Source organism: Vombatus ursinus, unplaced genomic scaffold (genome assembly GCF_900497805.2).
Source record: "Vombatus ursinus unplaced genomic scaffold, bare-nosed wombat genome assembly UNPS02014812.1, whole genome shotgun sequence".
NCBI lineage: Eukaryota > Metazoa > Chordata > Mammalia > Diprotodontia > Vombatidae > Vombatus > Vombatus ursinus.
In genome coordinates, this window is record NW_020954590.1 from 103404021 (window position 1) to 103424907 (window position 20887).

A 20887-nucleotide genomic window follows, 5' to 3' on the forward strand; every position below is an offset into this window, starting at 1 on the left:
CTATGATGAAAGTCACTTAGCTTCTTAGATCATTGGGAAGGCTGAGTAATCATTCATTTCTCTGTCCCAGTTCCAGCTATAATTAAATCAATACTCTATAGATCTCACAACTGACTTGCTGTTTCTGGCTATTAGCATTTATTGATTTCCTATAGCTTGTTGCATTTTGTGTTTGGTCCTAATAATAACACATTAAAGCCTCATCAGAAGCAGAACTTCATTGTTACTAGCAGCTGCTCCAGCTAGATTAACCACAATAATCCTTCCAGAATAGCATCACACATGCTGCCACTACTTATCTATCCATCTATCTATCTATCTATCCATCTATCTATATCTATATATATTTATACATCTTTATCTATATGTCTTTCTCTGTCTGTCTATATCTATCTGTCTCTATCATCTCTCTGTCCCTGTCCCTGTCTGTCTTCATCTGTCTCTATTTATCTATCTGACCATGCATTCATTTACTCTTTATTTGTTATAAATCATATGTTAATCCGTAATTAGAGTGGCTCCTCATTTTCAAGAACAGGCTTTTCACTGAAAATGCAAAGAGAGAAAATCCTCAGTAAAAACTAGGCTTTGAAAAATACACTTAAGTATATTTTGCTGATTAGTGTCAGAAAGCTGGTAGGGACCTATAAGAAAATTAGTATCATTTAGAATATGGTTTCTTATCTGGAGTCCATGGATCCCCAGGCAGCCCATAAATAATTCCCTAGAGGAGGTGGTCCATGAATTTGGATGGAATTTATTTCAATGGATTTATTTCAATAAAACTGCTTCCTTTATAATTTTATATATTTATTTATATATGTAATGCTATATATTTTATTTTTCACATCTAAAATCATTATTCTGAGAAGCAGTTGGATAAGGGCTTCAGCAGACTACCAAAGGAGTTGTTGCTCCAGATAAAGAGAGTTGGGGGAAGCCTAACCACCCCAATTCCCCAATGGGTTTTAACTCATTAATTATTAATGTAGTGAGTCACCCCAATTCAGTCATGAAAATCAAAATAATCAATGCCTTCAGGAAGCCTGCTTGAACTAGTCCCAAACACAGAGGTCTTAAGGGAAGGTAAAGAGGCCCACATCTCAATATTACCACTCTTTCTTGTTTTTAAAGCTGAGTATTGGGGTCAAGGACTATTTTCTTCATCTATCATTTTATTTGTCATTCTGTTGAGAGCTTTGTCAGTGGCAGAGCATTCATGACAAGTGCTAACTGTTTTGTCTGGAAATAACATCTACGTCAAGAACACACATCTGTTTCAAATCACTATTTTCTATCAGAATTTTAAAGCTAGAAGGGATCTGAAAAATAATCTTACTTAACCCCCCTCATTTTACAAATGAGGAAACTGAAGCCCAGGAAAGGGATGTGACTTACCTGATGCCCCAGCTTCAAGGTAGTGACAGAGCTAGGACAAGGATTTGGGTTTCATTTATTCATTCAACAAACATTTAATAAGCACCTACTATGTGTAAGGCACAATACTAGGTGCTGGGGAAACAGCCTCCTGAACCCGAATCCTAAGCCTTCCCACTACACCACATTATCCTCCCCACTCTATCTCCACACCAACCCCTCCATTTTCATTAACTTCTGTTAAGAAGAATTTGGTTCACATGTATGTCTGTGTAAGTTTATTCCTTCTACCCAAAAATATCTGTAGATGTAGGCATAGATAAATTTTTCAGTGAAAACTTCATATTTTCAAAGGGATCTTAACTCTTACTGTTCCTCATAGTCAACATTACCTAGATAATAAATAGGAGAATGTTTTCTTAATTTTAGGGGGGGAAATTTAAACATTATTAACAAAAGTCATACTTCTTAACTGTATTTGTCCATGTTGCCTCTTAATATTTGACATCCTCAATGTCAAGTACTTCATGCGTGGCAAATGATCTGTTGTGCTACATTAAATTTACTCTACAGTTTAAAAAAGTCTTCCCAGAATTGAAAGTTAGCTATATACTTACCACCCAACCAGCACATGGTCATTAGAATTGGGGCCGTTCATAGGCCCATTCACAGATGCTTTAATTCAGTAACAACTGCTGGAACAGGAGGCTAGGGGTCTAAGAACTGACCCCTACCATATGCATTATTCCAGAATTCGATCCGCGTTGGATGTTAACGCACAGTACTTATTTCTAAAGGTGTTGTAACCCCTTACAGAGGGAGCCCTTTCAGTAGGACAGCTTGAAGAGGATTTATTTATCTCTTAAATAGGAATACTTATTAGCCTCTCATGGAAACCTCTCTTGGATGGTTATAAAGCAAATAATAGCAATATTAGCAGGCATTGCTAAGTGTGGAGTGCAAAGGATAGGAAATAACGAGGATGAAAAATCTCAGGGGTCTGGAATGATAGATACAATTTATAGCAATATGTAAATTTACATGATGTATAGGAAAGGAACTTCATTTTGAATAAGGACGTTTCTATTATTGTGAAAGATTAACACTTGTCAATCCTTCATAATCAAAATGTAACAAATTACCCTAATACATGAATATTTTCCTAATTTTTCCCTGTTTTAAGCATCAGTTAACCAAGATACATATAATAGCATGTACATATAAATATACAATAACATTCACAAACATATATAAATAGCATATCCACAAACACACATGGTGTCCAAAAAGTCTTAGTCCAAAAAGCTTAAAACTTAAAACTAAACTTTGCTTGAACTTAAAACCTCACTAAGAGTTTTAGTAATACGTACCCTGTATGCAAGAGTCCACCTCACAAGCCCAAAACGTGCTTTCTCCTTACCTCTACCTCAGAGTCCCTCTCTTCCTTTAAGATACAGTTAAAGCATCAACTTCTGCATGAAGTTTTTCCTGATAAACCCCACACACACAAAAACCACACACATAATGCTAGTGCCCTCCCTCCCAAACTACTTTGTATGTAGCTACTTTGTCTATGGTTGTTTTATTCAATTTATATTTATACAGTATGTATTATTTATACTAGTCTCCCTCATTAGAATTTGAGCTCCTATAGAGTAGGTATTATTTTTTTTTATTTGTACCCCAGTGCTAGGATTGGTAACTAGGTAGGTTGTGCGGCAAATAGTGCACTGGCCCTGGAGTCAGAAAGATCTGAGTTCAAATTTGACCTCAGATACTTACCAGTTGCGCAACCCCGGGCAAGTTACTTAACCTCTATCTGCCTCAGTTTCCTCAGCTGTAAAATAGAGATAACAAAGGGTTGTTGTGAGGATCAAATGAAATAATATTTGTAAAATGCCTAGCACGTAGTGGCTGCTTAAATTCTTATTGATTGATCAATTAACAGAAAGTTACTTTACATAGATTTACAATTTTCAAAGAATTAGGTGATCAAATCCACTCAACACAAAAATCTAATAAAACCATTTAATTTTTCATTGAAAATCCAGAAGACATTTGTCATAAAATATCACACAATATCTCCAAGCCATCATTATGAACATAGTAGATCATTGTTCTGTCAAAATGTTAATGGCCAATTACTAGAACACCAGCTAATAAAGCATGGATTATTTCAATAAAGTCGGACCTATGTAGTTACAGATACAAATAATTTAGGGAAAATTTCACATTTACGTGGGCTAGAATGATGGCCAAAAATCAACATTGTAAAATATGTGATAAATGTAAAGTTTTGTACTTGTACACATTTTGCATAAATTTAAAATCAGAAACAGTTTCACAGCAGGTCATGTGAAAGAGGCCACAAGATACATAACTGTGTGATAAGGGGGTTAATTCAGCCTCGGGAAGCACTGATAGATTTATAGCAGCTAGATGAAAGGAAGTAATGATTCTGTAATCTATCCTAGTCAGAAATAACTGAGTGCAGGGTATAGTTCTGGTCATTATCATTTAAGAGCAGACTCTGACAAACCAAAGAGTGTCCAGAGGGGGACAATCAAGAGAGAATGGAAACCATTTCACGTGAGGAATGCTTAAGGTCACTCGAGATGTGTAGCCCTGAAAAGAGAAGAGCGTTAGAGTAGATGTGATAGCTGTCCTCAAGTATTTGAGGGATTATCATGTGGAAAAGGTAGCAGAAAGAGTCTGTCTTACCCCAGAAAGCAGAACTGAAACCAAATGGAAGTTTCAAGGAACCATATTTGGAGTAAATATGAGGTAGAACTTCCCAAAAAGGAATGAATCGATGCTTCCTTGTCCCTAGAAGTATTCAATAAGAAGCCGAATTACCTTCTCTTAGAGAAGTAGTAGAAGAGATGCCTGTATTGGGAAGAAACTTAGGCTAGGTGGCTGTTGAGATTCTATTTCTCTATTATATCACTAAACAAGCGAGGAAAGATTGGAATTATGAAAAAATAGAATAGACTGCCTCAAGAGGGAATGGAGCCAAATAAATAAATGAATAAATAGGAAGACAGACAGATGATAGAGATATGAACAAACCAATCAACAAATAAATAATAAAAAGAGGTAGTAGATTCCTCCTCCTTTAGTTGTCTTCAAGGCAATATTAAATCATCTCTTCTTACGTATGTCATAGAAGCAGTTCTGGTATAGGTAGTCGTTGAGGTCAAAGGCCTATGGGGTTCCTTCTCAATCTGAGATTCTGGAAGACCATGTATATAACTGGCCCATGTTTTCCAGTCCCCAACTTCACTTGGTGCTGTGTGGATTTGAAATTTGAGCTTTGGACATCCTTCGATTCTTTACCCAATTAATAATAAACAAAAGGGAGGAAGAGTATCTGCTTCACCAAATTTCCTCAAATGGCACATTCATTTGTAAGGGCACATACAGGCCTTTGGCTGTACCTTCTTGCCTCACCAAGAAGAGTGCTAATTGGGCCCCCACTATTACAATTACACTATTTTTAATGTAGAAATGCAAGTATAGAGATAGAATAATATATAATGTCACAAAGATCATAAATCACATCCTACATAACAAATGGCAATTGCATCGCCCTACTTTTATATTCTTTCCTGACACACATTGGGTATATGACAGGGGGCAAGTCACTTAAATTCTTAGTGCAACTTTCCAAGACTCCAAATTGCAGAACAGGGGCATTGGCAGAGGAAATATGCTCACAGGGAGCTCCCTATGCAAGTGAAATCACTGCTCCCATCCCAAATGCCAATATAACATAATCTATACAATACATCCAAATGTAATCACATATTTTGTGTAATACCTGAAGAAGAGAGGCCCAGTGGTTTATCTGGGATGACTATGAAGTATAACTTACAAAAAAAGCAATGAATTGCCTCATAAAGGCGTGACCTCCCTATTCCTGGAAGTATTAGATAGGAAACTGAATTATCACCTCTTAGAGAGGAGATAAAAGTAATTTTTTATCCTAATTGGAATCAAAAAGACTTTGGCTTAAATCCTGCTCAGACACTTTTTAGTCCCCTAATCACAGGCAACTAACCTCTCTGGGCCCCAGGCACTGATCTTCTAAGACTACTAAATCTCAAGTACTTCATCTGTGAAAATGAAGGAGTTGGGCTAGTCGACTTTTAAAGTCCTATCCAGCTCCCTATCTGTGATTCCATGGTCCTAAGTTATCAAAGAGTTACTAATTTACTCTGGTAATGAGCAAAGTGGTCTCAACTGATCCTCATAAGAACTCTGTGAAGTAGATTGTATTGTTATCTTCATTTTACAGATGAGGAAACTGAGGTAGATGGAGGTTAAATGACTTTCCCAGGATCACACAGCTAGTAAGTGTCAGAAGCCCGATTTGAACTCAGGTCTTCTCGACTCCAGGCCCAAAACTCTATCCACCGTGTCATCTAGCTGCCCAACAAGATTTGACTCAATGGCAATACTATCAGTACCCTGATGAAATCATGCCTGGACCCCATGTACAAATACAGATATAGATATATAGTTAAATCTTATATGTAAATTATAAAACTGATTTAATTGATTCACAATATTTTATAAATGTAATAAGCATATATCCTCTCCATGGTACCCATGGTACACTGGGACCCAGCTGATTAATTGATCAAGTTGATTGGTACCTGGTATTAAGGAATAATAGTAAATTGTTGCAGTAAATGAAAGTTCAGGTGAAGACAATGGAGCAGGGAGAAAGATGTTAAAAAAAAGCAAAATAAAAGGAAGAATCTGAGGCATAGGGAGGTTAAATGACTTGCTCTCTGGTTCCAATAAATATGCTTGTAATTCCCAGCTTCTGCATATCAGAATGCCTAATTCATTTTACTGAAAAGGTGGCCTTAAGATGTCTCCAGTCATGACAATTACCAAAGAGCAAATCTGTGCTACTTCATCTTCATGAAGTGGCTCATATTTATGCCAGAGGCAAATAAACAAAATTAAATGTGAAGTAAGGACAGGGCTTTCTTCTAAATAGGCCTCCTACCACCCTACTTCCCTTAAATCCTGTCATCTTTCTCAAAAGCTATAAATATTTATCTTGCTCAAATGCATTCATAATTATGCCAACAGTGTGAATTTATATTTCTAGAGCATCACACAGAAAATCTCAAAACCCCTTCTGTTCCAACTCCAATTCAAATGCCTCCATTTGCCCATTGTAGATCAGATTATTTATAAAGGACATACTTTATATAAACTTTAAAGTGCTAAATAAATGTAAGTTGTTATTGTTGTCATCATAATCATCAAAATTATCCTCTCCTTCATGCTACATGTAGTCAGAATTTTCTGCCCTTAATTTCTCAGATATGGAAGTGAAGCAGATTAACAAACGAGCCTCCGGCCAGGCCTTTGAATTGATCCTGAAGCCACCATCTCCAGTGTCAGAGGCTCCACGAACTTTAGCATCTCCAAAGAAGAAAGATGTGTCTCTGGAGGAGATCCAGAAGAAGCTGGAAGCCGCAGAGGAAAGAAGAAAGGTAGCTTTTAAAAATTCTCTTCCTTTTTAGGTTCCCTTTTAAACACACACTATTTTCCTCCACATATTCCACTGGCTCCTACTGTAATTCCTTATGGAGATCTTCAACTAATCTTCTCAAGGGTCCTTGGGGTAAATGGCAGTGCCTTGGGCTGGTGAGCCCCAGATCTTAATTGGTAATTTTTCTCACTACAAAAATTATCATTTCATTCCACTGTGGGTGGGTTTTCCCTAAATTGTAGCATTCAAAGCCACTTGAGCTACGGCCATTGCACAATCTTGAAAACTCTTTCTCCATGATGATTCTTGACAGTATGAAGGTATTTTTTTACAGAGTTGTAACTATCAGTTACTGTACTTGGGACAAGCAGGGGATGGGAAGAGAAAGGGGAACAGTCAGGGGGCACCCCCGGACACAGGGTCATCATGAGTTTTCTGTTACTGAAGGCTACTTTGGTTGGTGGGAGGAAAAGGGGTAGGGTACAGAAAGAAGGAGTTAACAGAAAGTAGCCATTGGCCTGTTACAGGGAAGAGGAAGGAATGGGCAGGATGGGGAAAATGGACCACAAGATCCCACTGTTTTATACCATATAAATTCCCTGCCCTAGGGTAATGAACTTATGACTTCATGCTAGTTAGACCACTGATGATCTATGCACACACCATAGGATCACACAAGTTCATATATTTAGAATTGGAAGAGTCCTTAGTCATTATCTCATCCAAGTGCCTCATTTTATAAATGAGGAATCCATGTCCCAGAGAGTTTAAATAATTTATTTTTACTGGTAAGATTAACTGCAGCATTTAGTAAGCACCTACTGTGTGCTCAACTGTGAGCTAAGCACTAATAAATGGTTTTAGAAGTAACAAGAAGCACAATCCCTGCCCTACTTTTGCTTAAAGGAGACAAGCCAAATACAAATATTCACATATAAAAAAACACAATAGAAATGAATACACCAAAGTCAAAATTAAGTGGAAGGTCCAGAGACTAGGGTTTCCTGCCTATTTGAGATTTCTTAACCAGCAAATTCTTCCTTGCTTCAACTCTTGTTGTTGAAACTCTTTCTAAAAATTTATCTACTTCATTAATTATACTCTTGGATAACATTTCATCTATCATTGGGGACTGAGGTTCTCATATTGGCTCTAAGATCACAATTCTAAGACCAATGATGTCTTTGTGGTGTTAATGTTACAACGACTGGGCTGAATCTATACTAAACCAAGGAAACTCTGTGGTAATTCCTTTTTGTTCAATTAATTTATAATAAGTTTGCTTTGTTGTCTTTTCTATCTTACTTCTAAAGATGGAGTGCACATCATAGATTCAAATATTTTGAATTCAGATTTATTAAAGTTTTGCTTACCCTAAACCATCAGTTCTCAAAGTTTGGTCTTAAAAGTCCTTTAAACTCTTAAAAACGATTGAGCGCACTCACATACTAAAAGTTTTTTAATGTGCATTATGTCTATCAATATTTATTACATTAGAAATTAAAATGTCTTAGTATTATTATAAAAATGGTTTTGACCTTTTAGACACCCCGAAAAGGGTCGCAGGAACTTCTATGTGTCCCCAAGCCACACTTTGAGAACTCTGACTCAAAAGATGGTGTAGTGCTACCCTTGATCTTTTTTCCCAGTATTACAGAAAATCATCTTTGGTGCCCAATGGCGTCTACAAGTAAGTAATCTGAAGCAGAGGGAGACTGTGACGTGATAGAAAATCAGAAACAGACCTGAAATATAAGAAGTCATAGGAGTAGTTTAGCACACTTAATAGTTACATATCACTTTACATATACTATCTCATTTGATCTTCTTAGTATCTCTCAGGTACATATTATTCCCATTTTACATATTAAGAAATTCAGTACAAGGTCACCTGGCTTACAGGTGGTACAAGTAGAAGGTACACAAAGTTTGATCGTCTGACTCCAAATCCATAATCTTTTCATTGCCTTTCACCATTCCTCCAAATACTTTACTTCATGCTTTAAAGATATAAACTACTTTCATATCTATTTTAATCTACACAATCCTGGAACCAGAGTTCAAATTATTGCTGTTACTTCCACCCAAAAGGCTTCATTTGACTTCTAGAAGGCACCAAAATAAGAAAAAAGAAAAGCACCAAGTCAATAAAGGCAGAGTAAAATGATTTGGATACTCTTGAAACAAAAGCCCTCTGGCAACTGGTTCTAAGTGGATAAATTATGGGTCCTGCCACATTCTCTCCATCCCAGTAGTCATATCAATATGAACAATTTAATTGGATCAGAAATTGACAATTTGGCTAAAAATGTCTAATCCACAGAAATGATGATGCCCATAGATAACTCATTTTATCTTTATGTCCATTTCACTTTTCTCCTACCTGTCTGAAACATTTATTAGGAAAAAGTCACTATAGATTATGTCCTCATGGCACAGTTTTAATTAGGAGAAAGTCCAACTAATTAATAGGAAATGCTATCCTTTTAAAAATCATTAATTGATTTTCCAGTCTTAGATTACACTGTATTAATTAGATTAGTGTTCTTCAGGGGGGAAAAAGTATTAAATTCTCATTAAAGACACTATAGCTGGGCTTCTGCTTTGGAAAAGCTGTACTCTTCCTCCTTTCCATAGAAGTTAGAATTTAGATTTAGGGTCCATATTCACTCATCTTTGTAGCTGCTTCCTTGGCCCTCTCAGCTCCATTCATTTGGATGATATTGTGGTTTTCTCCGCACAGAAGAACTGAAGCAGATAGTTGAGGCAAATTATGTGATTTCTTCAGTATTTCAGGTTATTTTTTAATGCTATCAGGCAAAGAGGGGGCTTTAGGCTTGACTTACTCAAATTGGCTTTCTGCATTGATCCCATTACTTTAAAAGCAATGCTATGGAGAGGCAAGCTTAAGAGTCAGTAAGATCAGGGTACAAGCCTTGCCTCTATTATATACTGGCTGAGTGACCCTGGACAAGTCACTGAGCCTCTCTTGCAGCACATCCTAGCTTGCTGTCTAAGATTATAACTTGCAGAGCAATTGCAGTTTCGCATCAATAGAGAGTGTTTTCTTACTACCTGAAGTTCCCTACACCAATAAGATCCTTTGTTTAGTCCAAAAGAAAGTAAAAACAACAACAATCATAATAATAAATACTTATATAGCACTTTAAAGTTTGCAAATTGCTTGACAAACATCAACCCAGGGAGGTAGGGTCTATTATTATCTTCATTTTACGGATGAAGAAACTGAGGCTGAGAGAGGTTAAATAACTTAGAGTATTTGTTCCATAAACATAGAGAGAATTCATATTGTGTTTAAGGAACAATGAATGCACCAGTTCTGCATGGAGACTTTTGAATGAAGAAATGAGAGGAGAAGAGAGGATGTGTTTGTGAAAAATAAAGAACAGTGAGAAATTAGTGAAGAGGTGAAAGATAGACTGGGAAGTTTGGACTTTTTGTTGAAGACAATCAAGAAACCTTAAAAAAGGTGACAAATATAAAGTAAATGTTTTCAGAAGATAATTTGTCAGTGGCATATAGGGAAGAACAGAAGGGGGAGAGATTAGATGTGGGGAGACCAATAACAAGGCTATTGAAATAGCTCAGCTGAAAGATGATGAAGAACCAGACTTAGGATGGACAGCAAGATGCAATGCAAAGAAACAGTTTTGACATCCTAGAGAAGAATGCAGTATCTCCTACCTCCCCACTGGGTTCTGGAGCAAATAACTTTATTGATCTGAACTGCAGTGTTCTCAACTGTAAAATGTAATTATCTCAAAAGTCTCTTCCAGTCATAAGAACCTATGGAATAGAAAGAAAGAGGCAGATAAAAGAATTACAATGCAAGGAAGGACTAATATAATTTAGTGGCTGACTGTATGTGGCACTGAGAAAAGATCCAGCCTGTGCAGGGTGGACATGCCATTAGCAGAAAAGTGAGGAGAGACAACAAATTTGGAAGAGGAAAGGTGACGAGCTTACACATGATGTCTGTGAAGGCATGTTAACCAAGTGGAAATATCCAAAAAGGAGTTGAGAAAGGAGACTGAATCTCAAGAGGAAAGACTAGGGAGAGTTTCTTGACTCCACAAAAAGGGTACACAAACTTCTGAAAAGCCCCATTATCCTCTTAACAGAGCAGGCTAATCATGTCCTTGAGTGCTAGAAAGGTAATGTGTTGTTGGGGGGTTTTTTTAATAGATTTTCATTATCTCTTTTGTTTTTTGGCAACTGCATTTCCTAATACATTCCTCTTCCTTCCTCTCCCAGAAAGCCATCCTTTATAACAGAATAAAAAAATGGGGAAAATTCAACTGAGCAAAACTAACCAGCATATCAAAAAAGACTTTATATAGTCTTCTACACCCATAGTCATGTCTCTGCAAAGAAGTGGGTAGAAGAGGTGAAGCAACGAGTTTTTGGGGAAAGCAAGTCATTTCCACTCTCTGAGCCTTAATTTCCTCATCTATAAAATGACAAGGTTGGACTAAATAATCTCTGATAGTAGAATATTCAAGGGTAAATAGAAATTGCAGTGAGGCAAAGATTAGCTTAATATAAGGAGAAACCTCCTAGCATCTAAAGCCATCCAAAAGTGCAATGAAGTAGTGAGTTCCCCCAGTATTCCACCTCTTAAAGGGAAGATTGTATGACCACTTGTTCTGTGAGTCTATGAGAGTCACTACCACAGAGACCCAAAGTCTCAAGTACAGGGAGCTTATAAACCGGCATCCCCTAGGGGGCACCAGAATGCCTCTTCAATCAGCCTCAGTCAAATGCTACCAGGACTCGAATGTCTTACGCATTCCTGGGCTTCAGCAGAATAGCTCCTTCTGGTTTGCTCCCACCCAGGATCCCATGTCTTGCCTCCTTAAGTGGGAATTTGAATCAGTCCAGTTGAACCAAAGTCTAGCCAGAGGACATTCCTCCATTCAGAGATTTCATTCTAACCCATGTATTCCTAAAAGCAAAAGGAAGAGGGGAATCGTCTCTTTGTCCTCTAAATATGTTCATTTGTTTTCTAAACCAAACATTTGCTTTCTAAACCAAATCCCTGATGTAAAATAGGCAATCTCCACAATTCTGAGACCATTTACTTATAATAGTAATTTCACAGATGACAAACATTCTAAATGGAAGTAAAATTAAATTCTAAAAATATATATGTGTGTATATATATATATATATATACTGAAGTAGAATACTGAACATAAAAATCAGAGACAAGTAAATTGAATTAATAGTTTGCCTAAGTGATCAAAAAAAATCTATAAGCACCTACTTTGTGCAAGGCACTTTGCTAGACACTGTGAGAGAATAAGGTGCTACCAAGAAGTAACTACAGACACTGCCCAAAAGAAATTGCATTCTAGTTGAAGAGCAAAGATTTGCCCACATAAAAACCTAATTAAACCTAATATGAGGCAGTATATTAATGCTAAATCAAAAATAGAGACTATAGGTAGGCTCTGGGGACTTAATAGAAAGAGCAGCTATGGCCTATAGTGATTAGGTTAGGCTTCTGAGAGGAGGTAGGCCGTACAGGAAGGGTAGGATCTGCAGAAACAAACCAATGGGGAAGATATTTGGGCAATTCTTTCCAAAATAGGGTATGGTAGATGTACATGTCTGTATGTCACTATTAAGGATTAAAGATTTAGAGACTGAACTTGCTAAAGGCAGGGGTGTTTTATCTTAATCTATGGTATACCCCCAAATGACCCAGTAAAGCATCTTTTCAAATAAGCATTTATTAAACACCAACTGTGGGTAAGACATTTATGCAAGGCTTGGACCTCCTCTTAGGGACAATAGGCACTGAATAAATATTTGTGAAGTAAACAAATGTATGAACTAGAGACAGAGGGGATGATTGAGGGAGCCAGGCTCCAGGAAAGATGGAAAGACGTGGGAATTAGAAAGCATATGAGATAATGGGAGGAAAAGATAGAATGAAGAATTAACCTTAGAAAGGAGAGGCATCTCTTTTGAATCAAGGAAAAATGAAAAAAGAAACATTCATATAGACCCATTTTAAGGAAAAGAGGCAGGAAGATGAAGGAGCCAGCCCTAAATGAATGTTAAAAAAAAATCTCATTTGGACCATCATTCAGGATTTTGTATTTGTTGGTACATATTTTCCCATGGTTTACTTTCTCATTAGCCAACTGATTCTGACCAAATTAGGGCCAATTTTAGGGTTTCAGCATAATCTATAACTACATTTGAGGTTCAGTTTCCTGTCTTGAAACAAAGCCATGGTCAATAAAAGTTTCCAAATGGGCATATCTTCTGCAATGGCACTAAATGAGAGTTACAATTTCACAACCATCCTAGTTTTAAATAGAAAAGATCACAGCACCAGCCTTGGATGATTTACCTCTCTGTGTGCCAGAAAAAAAAAATCAGAGTTGCCACATGTGTGAGGAGAGTACATCTGTTACAAGCCAAAGACCAGGCTCAGAACACAAAAGTGCCACCTTGACTATGAACCAAGGACTTTTTTGTGGTTGATGAAGGGCTTCCAGTGATGCATCACAGCATGGACTTGAATTTACCTTGGTGCTCTGCACCTGCTGGTTCTGGGTAGCTGTCTTCTCCATCTGCCAACAGCATCTCAGCACTGGCCATCTGGCTGCTAGGTGGGAACATACTGCTATGGGCACATTTGGGGTTGGAATTAATGCTGCTCCGCTGATTGACTGGACCAAAAATAAATGCTAGGGGGAAGTTGTTATGAAGGTTGACAAGTCTTTGTCTCTCCCAGTCCCTGCCCTTGTTTAAGAAAACAAATGGTCACTTCCATGAGGCACCTGTTGTTTGTGAATCAGGAAATAAAGATGTAACTGCAGCCCAGATCTCGAAATCACAGTCCACACCCTGTAGCTGGCTACATAGAGCCAGATTAATTTCATTTTTTAGATAAAATTCTCAAAAAAGGGAAATATAAAAATGCTTCTCTTTTGAAGTTTCATAATTTTTCAGGGTCTTTAAAATGTAATTTGATAGGAAATAAGAGAAGACAGCTATGCCTACTAGCCCAACTACAAGTGGCTATAAATGGATCTTTTTTAAAAAGGTAATATGTATTTCTTAAATGTAAACTCAAGGATTTAATAGTATCCAAACCATCATGCCCTAAAATAGATATCATTAAAGAAAACCCAGTCCAGATTAGTTCATCTATCATCTCTAACTTCTTTACTGAGAAGAGAGATTTATTCTTGGTTACTTTAAAATATATACAAATATATATGTATGCGTATACATATATATACACACATATATGTGTGGATTTCTGTGTTTATATCCGTGAATACACATATAATTAAATTTAGCCCTTAATCACTATTCTTGACAAATTCTCTTTTTGTATTCTTTCCAATAATAATTATAATCTAAATATAATAAATAAATGACCCTTACTGATATGTAGTTTTATCATTGCAAAGCACTTTGAAATGGGCCTTCTTTAACACAGGTTCATGACAGTTCTCTAAGGCAGACAGGGAAGGTATTATTTATCCTCATTTTACATATGGAAAAACTGAGGTATGAGAGACCTTAATCCAAATCTCCTCATTCCTATATTCAATACTCTTTACATTAAACTTCTCATCAGATAGTTAGACAGATGATAGATAAAGATGAGTATTTATATACACATACATATACATATATATGAAGTGGCTTGGGGGTAGTAATATCCTACCTAGCATCACTCTGAGTTAAACATTCAGAAAGTATTTCACTTTGTAAAGAGGATGTCACATGAGTTGTGGAATCATAGAATCTTGATTTGCATAATTACATAATAAGACAGCAACACAGTGATTCTCTTTTAGCCTTTCAGCACAATCAACTTTTTGTTTACTCTTTCTGGAGGGGTCATTCCAAAGATCATTGAATTGACTATAAATTTTTAAAATACATCTGGCTCTCCATCATAGAATTCATATAGGGGAGTTTCTCTTCTATGATTATATCTCTTTGACATTTCTTAACAAGGCACTGTTAGATTAAATTAAATGTGCCTATTCTTTTTTTTTAGTGTAATTGGATTAGCAGTACGACTTTTATTGTTAAAAGTTAAACCATTAATTATATTTTATGTAGCCTAACACATTCACGAAGATGTGAAAATAAGGCACAGGGAGATTTACTTTTGGATAGACAATGCTTCATAACAAGTAATATATCCATAAATGATAGAAATTAGACAAAAAAATGAAACAACAGAAGATAAATTCAGTTGAGAAAAGAAAAGCAAACTGGCAATAACTAAAACATAGACCTTCATATTCCTTCTAACTCATGTATATGTAGAGTGTAATTGAGTTTTAGATACCACTTAACTCAAATTTATCTTCCATTTTATTTTTGCAGTAATTAAACCCCTGTAACCAGTACTATAACTAATGACAGTAAATGACTTTGGAACATATCAGAAGTGCTACTAAAATGTACAATAACTCTTCTCTGTGTCTCATGATTTTCTTTCTCACATACACAAGAGAAGAAATTATATCTGTAATATGGAGTCCACTGTAGAATTTATATAAAGATAAAACATTCTACAATAAGTCACATCTCTTTCTTTAAGAGATAGTGTAAAGAGGATCTTTGTCTTCCAGAATGTCATGGTTAACATTTATTTCTATAAATATTCTCCTCCTGACATTGGCATTACATCAGCGAGCCTTCCATCCTGCTGACCTTTCATCTTAGATCGATGCCATTCTGATATGCTCCAAGGTTGAAGAATTTTTCTCTAAATGAGCTCATTTTAACAACCCTCAGCAAATTGTGCCACTGGATTAAATCTAAATCATCTAGGTCATCAGGTTTTTCCCATTTGCAAATAGGCCTTCAGATGCTTAGCTCAGAAATTTAAGTTAGACCATTTTGCCTCCCCTAAAATGGATGCTGCTCTAGGTAAAATGAATTTTGATTCCACATCCTCGTGTTGAATCATGTGTCATTTCAGCTCCACATTTAAAAGTAACAGAGGTACCAAAATTTAAAACAATTTCCCCATGAAACAGAGCCTGGAGGGCTGAATTCAGAGGATAACAGAGACAAATTGTCCCCTAGCACCTAATGCCAGAAAACAATAGATGAGACTGCACAACCCCTGGACTGCTGTTGGAACAATGAAAGATTTGAGACGATAATAACTTTCTCTCCCTGCAGAGTTATTAGGGAGGTACTCAAGACTGGTGAAGATATGGAGAAGGTCTAGGTCGGAATCTTCATTTAGAACAGGGGTTCTTAACCTTGGTCCATGAATTTGTTTTCTGAATATTTTCAATAATTGTATTTCATTGTAATTGGTTTCCTCATAATCTTTTGATTGTATTTTATGCATTTCAAAATGTTACTCTGAAAAGGGGTTCATGACCTTCATCAGACTGGACCACAATAGGAAAAAAAAAGGTTAAGAACCACTGGTTTAAGAGCAAAGAGTTAGTGAACAAAACTCCTAATAAGGTATCATAATATCGAGAAAGGCTGGAGGCTTTTTGGCCCTCTAAAAATACCTCCCATTCTACACTTCCCTACTATGCCGGAGTCCCGGCATACATTAGACGCTTTCTGGCATGTAAGAAAGGTAATCTGAGTAATGCAGACTCACAAACAGTGCCCAGGGAAGGGTGACCTAACCTACTTTCCTGGCCTTTGTTGTTGGCAAGTGAGAACACACTCCCAGTCACAGTCTTCACTACCTTCCCTTCTCCCCTGTTAGCTAGAGCTGAATAAATGCTGTCTAGAAAACCTTGGAGCCTAGGCGTACATAATCTGATTTAGCTCTGAATGACTCTAAAAGTACCAACACCATTAACAGGACCAAATTCTGAACTCTGGCCAGTGCATAGAATTTCCTTTGATTATAGTGGGAGCTGCACATTCATGCTCAAAGACTCAATTTGGCCCCACAAAGCTAGAAATCTGTAAATATATCCTACCACCAATCTGCCCTATTAAATTCCTATCCATTTTTCTTCTCATGCTCATTTCCCTAGTGTACTTTTGTCACTATTTGATTTTTTGAATGCAAAAATTATCATCACAAATAGAATAATAAAATAAAATTAATTTTAGTATTAACATTGAAAAATACTAGAAAAATCAGAATAGTTCTGAATGTCAAAGTTTCAAGTCAAATAGTTGTGGCCTCATACATTGGAATATATACATATACATATACGTATACACGTATACATATATATATACACATACATATACATACATGGATATATATGTGTATATATATATTTATTGCTCACAATACTTCAATATAATTGGTTTCCCCCGTAATCCTGCGTATTTTATTTGATGTCCATAAAACATTATTCTGAGTAAAGTCCATAGATTTCACAAGGAAGCCTGACCATGACCTCTCCATCACCCCCCCAAAAAAAAAAGTTACATATTCCTACTATGTGTCAGGCACTGTGCTAAGTGCTCAAGATACAAAGAAAGGCAAAAGACATTTCCTGCTCTCAAGGAGCTCACAGTCTAATGGAGGAGACAACATATAAATAACGATGTACAAACAAGATATACACAGGATAAATTGAATATAATCAACAGAGGAAAGACACTAGCATTAAGGGGTCTCAGGAAAGTCTTCCAATAGAAGGTGGAATTTTAGCTGGGACTTGAAGGAAGCCAGAAGGTAGAGAAGAAAAGGGAGAGTATCCCAGGCATGGAGGATAGTCAGTGGAAATGCACAGAGATGGCAGGAATATCTTGTTAATGGAATAGCAAAGAGGCCAGTATGTTGAATCAAAGAGTATGTGGGGAAGGTGTAATGTGTAAGAATACTGGAAAGGTTGGGGGAGGGGAGAGCAGTTTATAAAGAGCTTTGATGTTTGATCTTGGAGGGGATAGTGAGCCACTGGAGTTTACTGAGTAGGGGAGTGACATGGTCAGATCTGAGCTTTAGCAAGATCACTTGGATAGCTGAGTGAAGGATGAACTGGAGCATGAAGAGACATGACAAGAAGACCAACCAGCAAGCTATTGCAAGAGTCCAGGAGAGAGGTGAGGAGGCGTTCGGGGGGGGGGGGGGTATATGTGCAAAATTTCGGTTTGGATCGTGGTTCTGTCACCTCTTACTGCCTGTATAACTCTGGGCAAACCACTTTACCACTCTGAACCTCAGTTTCTTCATTTTAAAATGAGGGGGTTCACTATATGACTGCTAAGGCCCTGTCCAGCTCTAAACCTGTAATCTTTGTTTCAGTTTAACCTTCAATATGCTATTAGTCCCTCTCCAGAGGTGAACTCTTTTCATCTTAAAATATGACTGGAATGGATTGACACAAACGATTTCACTATTTCAATGGTGTTTTGGTATCAAATGCTCTGTTTAGACAACTATCTGAAGTCTGAAAAATTGTCACTGGATTTGTTTTCCTCCCAATTAGAGTGTTCTCCATTAGGGTTTTCAACAACACTCACTGCTTAACTTAGGAGGAAAAAGTGTCCAAATTAAAATCTAATATTGTTAATCACTGCCATTTATAAGGATTCCTTTTGAAGTCTCAACCTGGAGCAGAATCCAAGCCTAATAGTTGCCCAGAAAATAAGACATTAGTCTAATATTAAAGATAGGTGCCAGACTCATGTATGACTTTTCCCTCACTTTGATTTAGTGAATTTGTTGACAAAAATGTAGCTAATTATTTCCATAAATTTCCCTACATATTTTTTATACCATCACATCTTATTTCTTTTTTTACTATAATCTTGAGATCATCATATGAGGAAAAAAATACCAATGAGTCATCCTTCTGGGTGAATAATCTACACGTTGGGTATAATTTATGTCTTTTCAAAGCTCACTAACTCCTTCTTGCCAGCAGGAAAAGAATTCATTATATGAGAGGTCATCCTTTAAAGATCTTTCAAAATGTGTCCAGATGACACCCAAGGAATCAGGAAATATCTGCCTTCCGCATCTGAAAGAAACATCTGTGGTTACAAAGTCCACATATTATGATCTATTTTTTTTCTTTATATCCAGTGCCCAGCACAATGCCTGATACATGCTAGGTGCTTAATAAATGCTTGTTGATTGATTGATTCTGCTGTCTCATTATGATAGGCTCATTTTAAAACCCTCATAGAACCCAGGAGTTCTCTTCTTTCTTCTGTCCCCTGACTACTCCTTCAATAAACCAGCAGGTATTCATTGAGTGGGCTCAGCATTGTGGACAGATAGGTATACAAAAAGTGGTCTTTGACCTGTAGGGGACACAAGACTAACACATATAAATGGTATCTACTTGTATCAGATGTGACTATAATCCAAGAAGACTAATTCTACAATCTACCATGGGAAAACCAATTCCATTAACTACCAAACTATGAGGCTCAGACAATAAGAGTTATAGGAGTTCATAGAAGTTCATATTGCATTCAGAGAGTGGGGCAGGGTGGGGGGAGGGCAGTTATTGGGGGAAAGAGAAGGAAACAAGCATTTATTTATTATCTACCATGTGCCAGATACCATACCAAACACTTACAAATATCATCTCATTTTTTTCCTCACAACAACCCTGTGAGGTAGGTGCTAATATTATTCCCATTTTACACTTGAGGAAACCAAGGCACATGGTTGTTAAATAATTTGCCCAGGGATACACAAGTATGTGGGGCTAGATTTGAACCCAGGTCTTCCTGATTCCAAGGCCAGGGCTCTAGCCACTGCCTTGCCTAGTTCCTCATACCTGATCTCAGACTTTATGTGGTGAGACTTTATGTGGGCTTCAGAGAATGGGTTGACTTTGTCTCAACAGGGAGAGGAGTGGAGGTGAGGCAGTTATGGGTGAAGAAAACAACAGAAGTATATCTATGAGCTGACATATGTGTCTGAGTGGAATGGCTGTTCTCTGATCTTGTCCTAGACCTTCTCCCATTGGCTGCCCATTCCTAGAATGGGCTCCATCCTCCATAAGCCCATCTCAGCCTATAAAAATCCTTCTCTTCCATCAAGGTCTAGCTCAAGTGCCACCTCTATCAAGAGCACTTCCCAGCCAAATGGAAAGAGGAAGGGAGATGGATAATTCTGAACATTTCCTCAGTCCTAACATCAGCAACTGGTTCTGTAAGCCCAAGAGCCAAGATTAGGTCATTTTTCATCTTTGTAGCCCCAGAACCTAATACCTTGCATGTCATAGGTTTTTAATGTTTGTGGAATTAAATTGAGGAAAGTGTGCTAGATTTGGAAATCAGAGGACCTGGATTTGTGTCCCAACTATGCCATTCACTAGCTATGTGACCTTGAGCAAGTCATTTCCCTTTCTGAGCTGATTTTCTCATCTTTAAAAGAAGAGGCTCATATTAAATATCTCTAAAGTCCCTTCCAGATGTAAATCTATGATCCTATGATCCTCTATGGGTTATTGAATTGCAATGACCTTTTCCCACTGACACATCCCTTGGACTACACAGTCCTAGGAAGAGGTAGCCTGGGTGGAGATTCTACTCCAAGCACTCACCTCCTCCAGGACAATGAGTCTCTGGGAAATGGGGGGGGGCATCTCAAAAGATACAAGAGAGACATTAGAAGGAGAGCTCTTGCCTGTGAATGCTGAAACAGGCATTGTACCATCCTGAACTCAGAGTGGAACATTAGGCTCATAAAAAAGGGAGGGGCTGTAAAAGAAGACTGTCAGTTTAGCTGTTCCCATTGGTGAGATGTGAAAGGCTCCCACACAGCAAGGCGTTAAGCTGGCCAAAGAACAATGCAGCAGGAAACCAGCCGGAACTCTTCCCAGCCCTCAGCCATTCTTCTTTGACCCAAATGGAATGTTGGCATCCAATGATTAATTAAAGCACTTTCTGTTGTCTAAATGCTTGACAGCAATGTCTAAAACCTAGTCAGCATAGTTTAAATGCTGCTTCTTTTAAGATAGTTTGCCCAAAGCAAAAATCCACAGCTGAAAACGTTCTTTCTCCAGTTAACCGTGTGCTAGCAAA

General features: G+C 37.3%; 1 protein-coding gene across 1 annotated transcript in view; it reads left to right on the forward strand.

Annotated features, from left to right (window-relative positions):
* LOC114054145 (stathmin-2) overlaps positions 1–20887 on the forward strand; it is a 69914-nt gene that overhangs the window by 34404 nt on the left and 14623 nt on the right. Inside the window, exon 3 of the mRNA XM_027877289.1 lies at positions 6721–6893. Within this exon, the coding sequence (XP_027733090.1) occupies positions 6721–6893 (173 nt within the window). The remainder of the gene's footprint in view (positions 1–6720; positions 6894–20887) is intronic.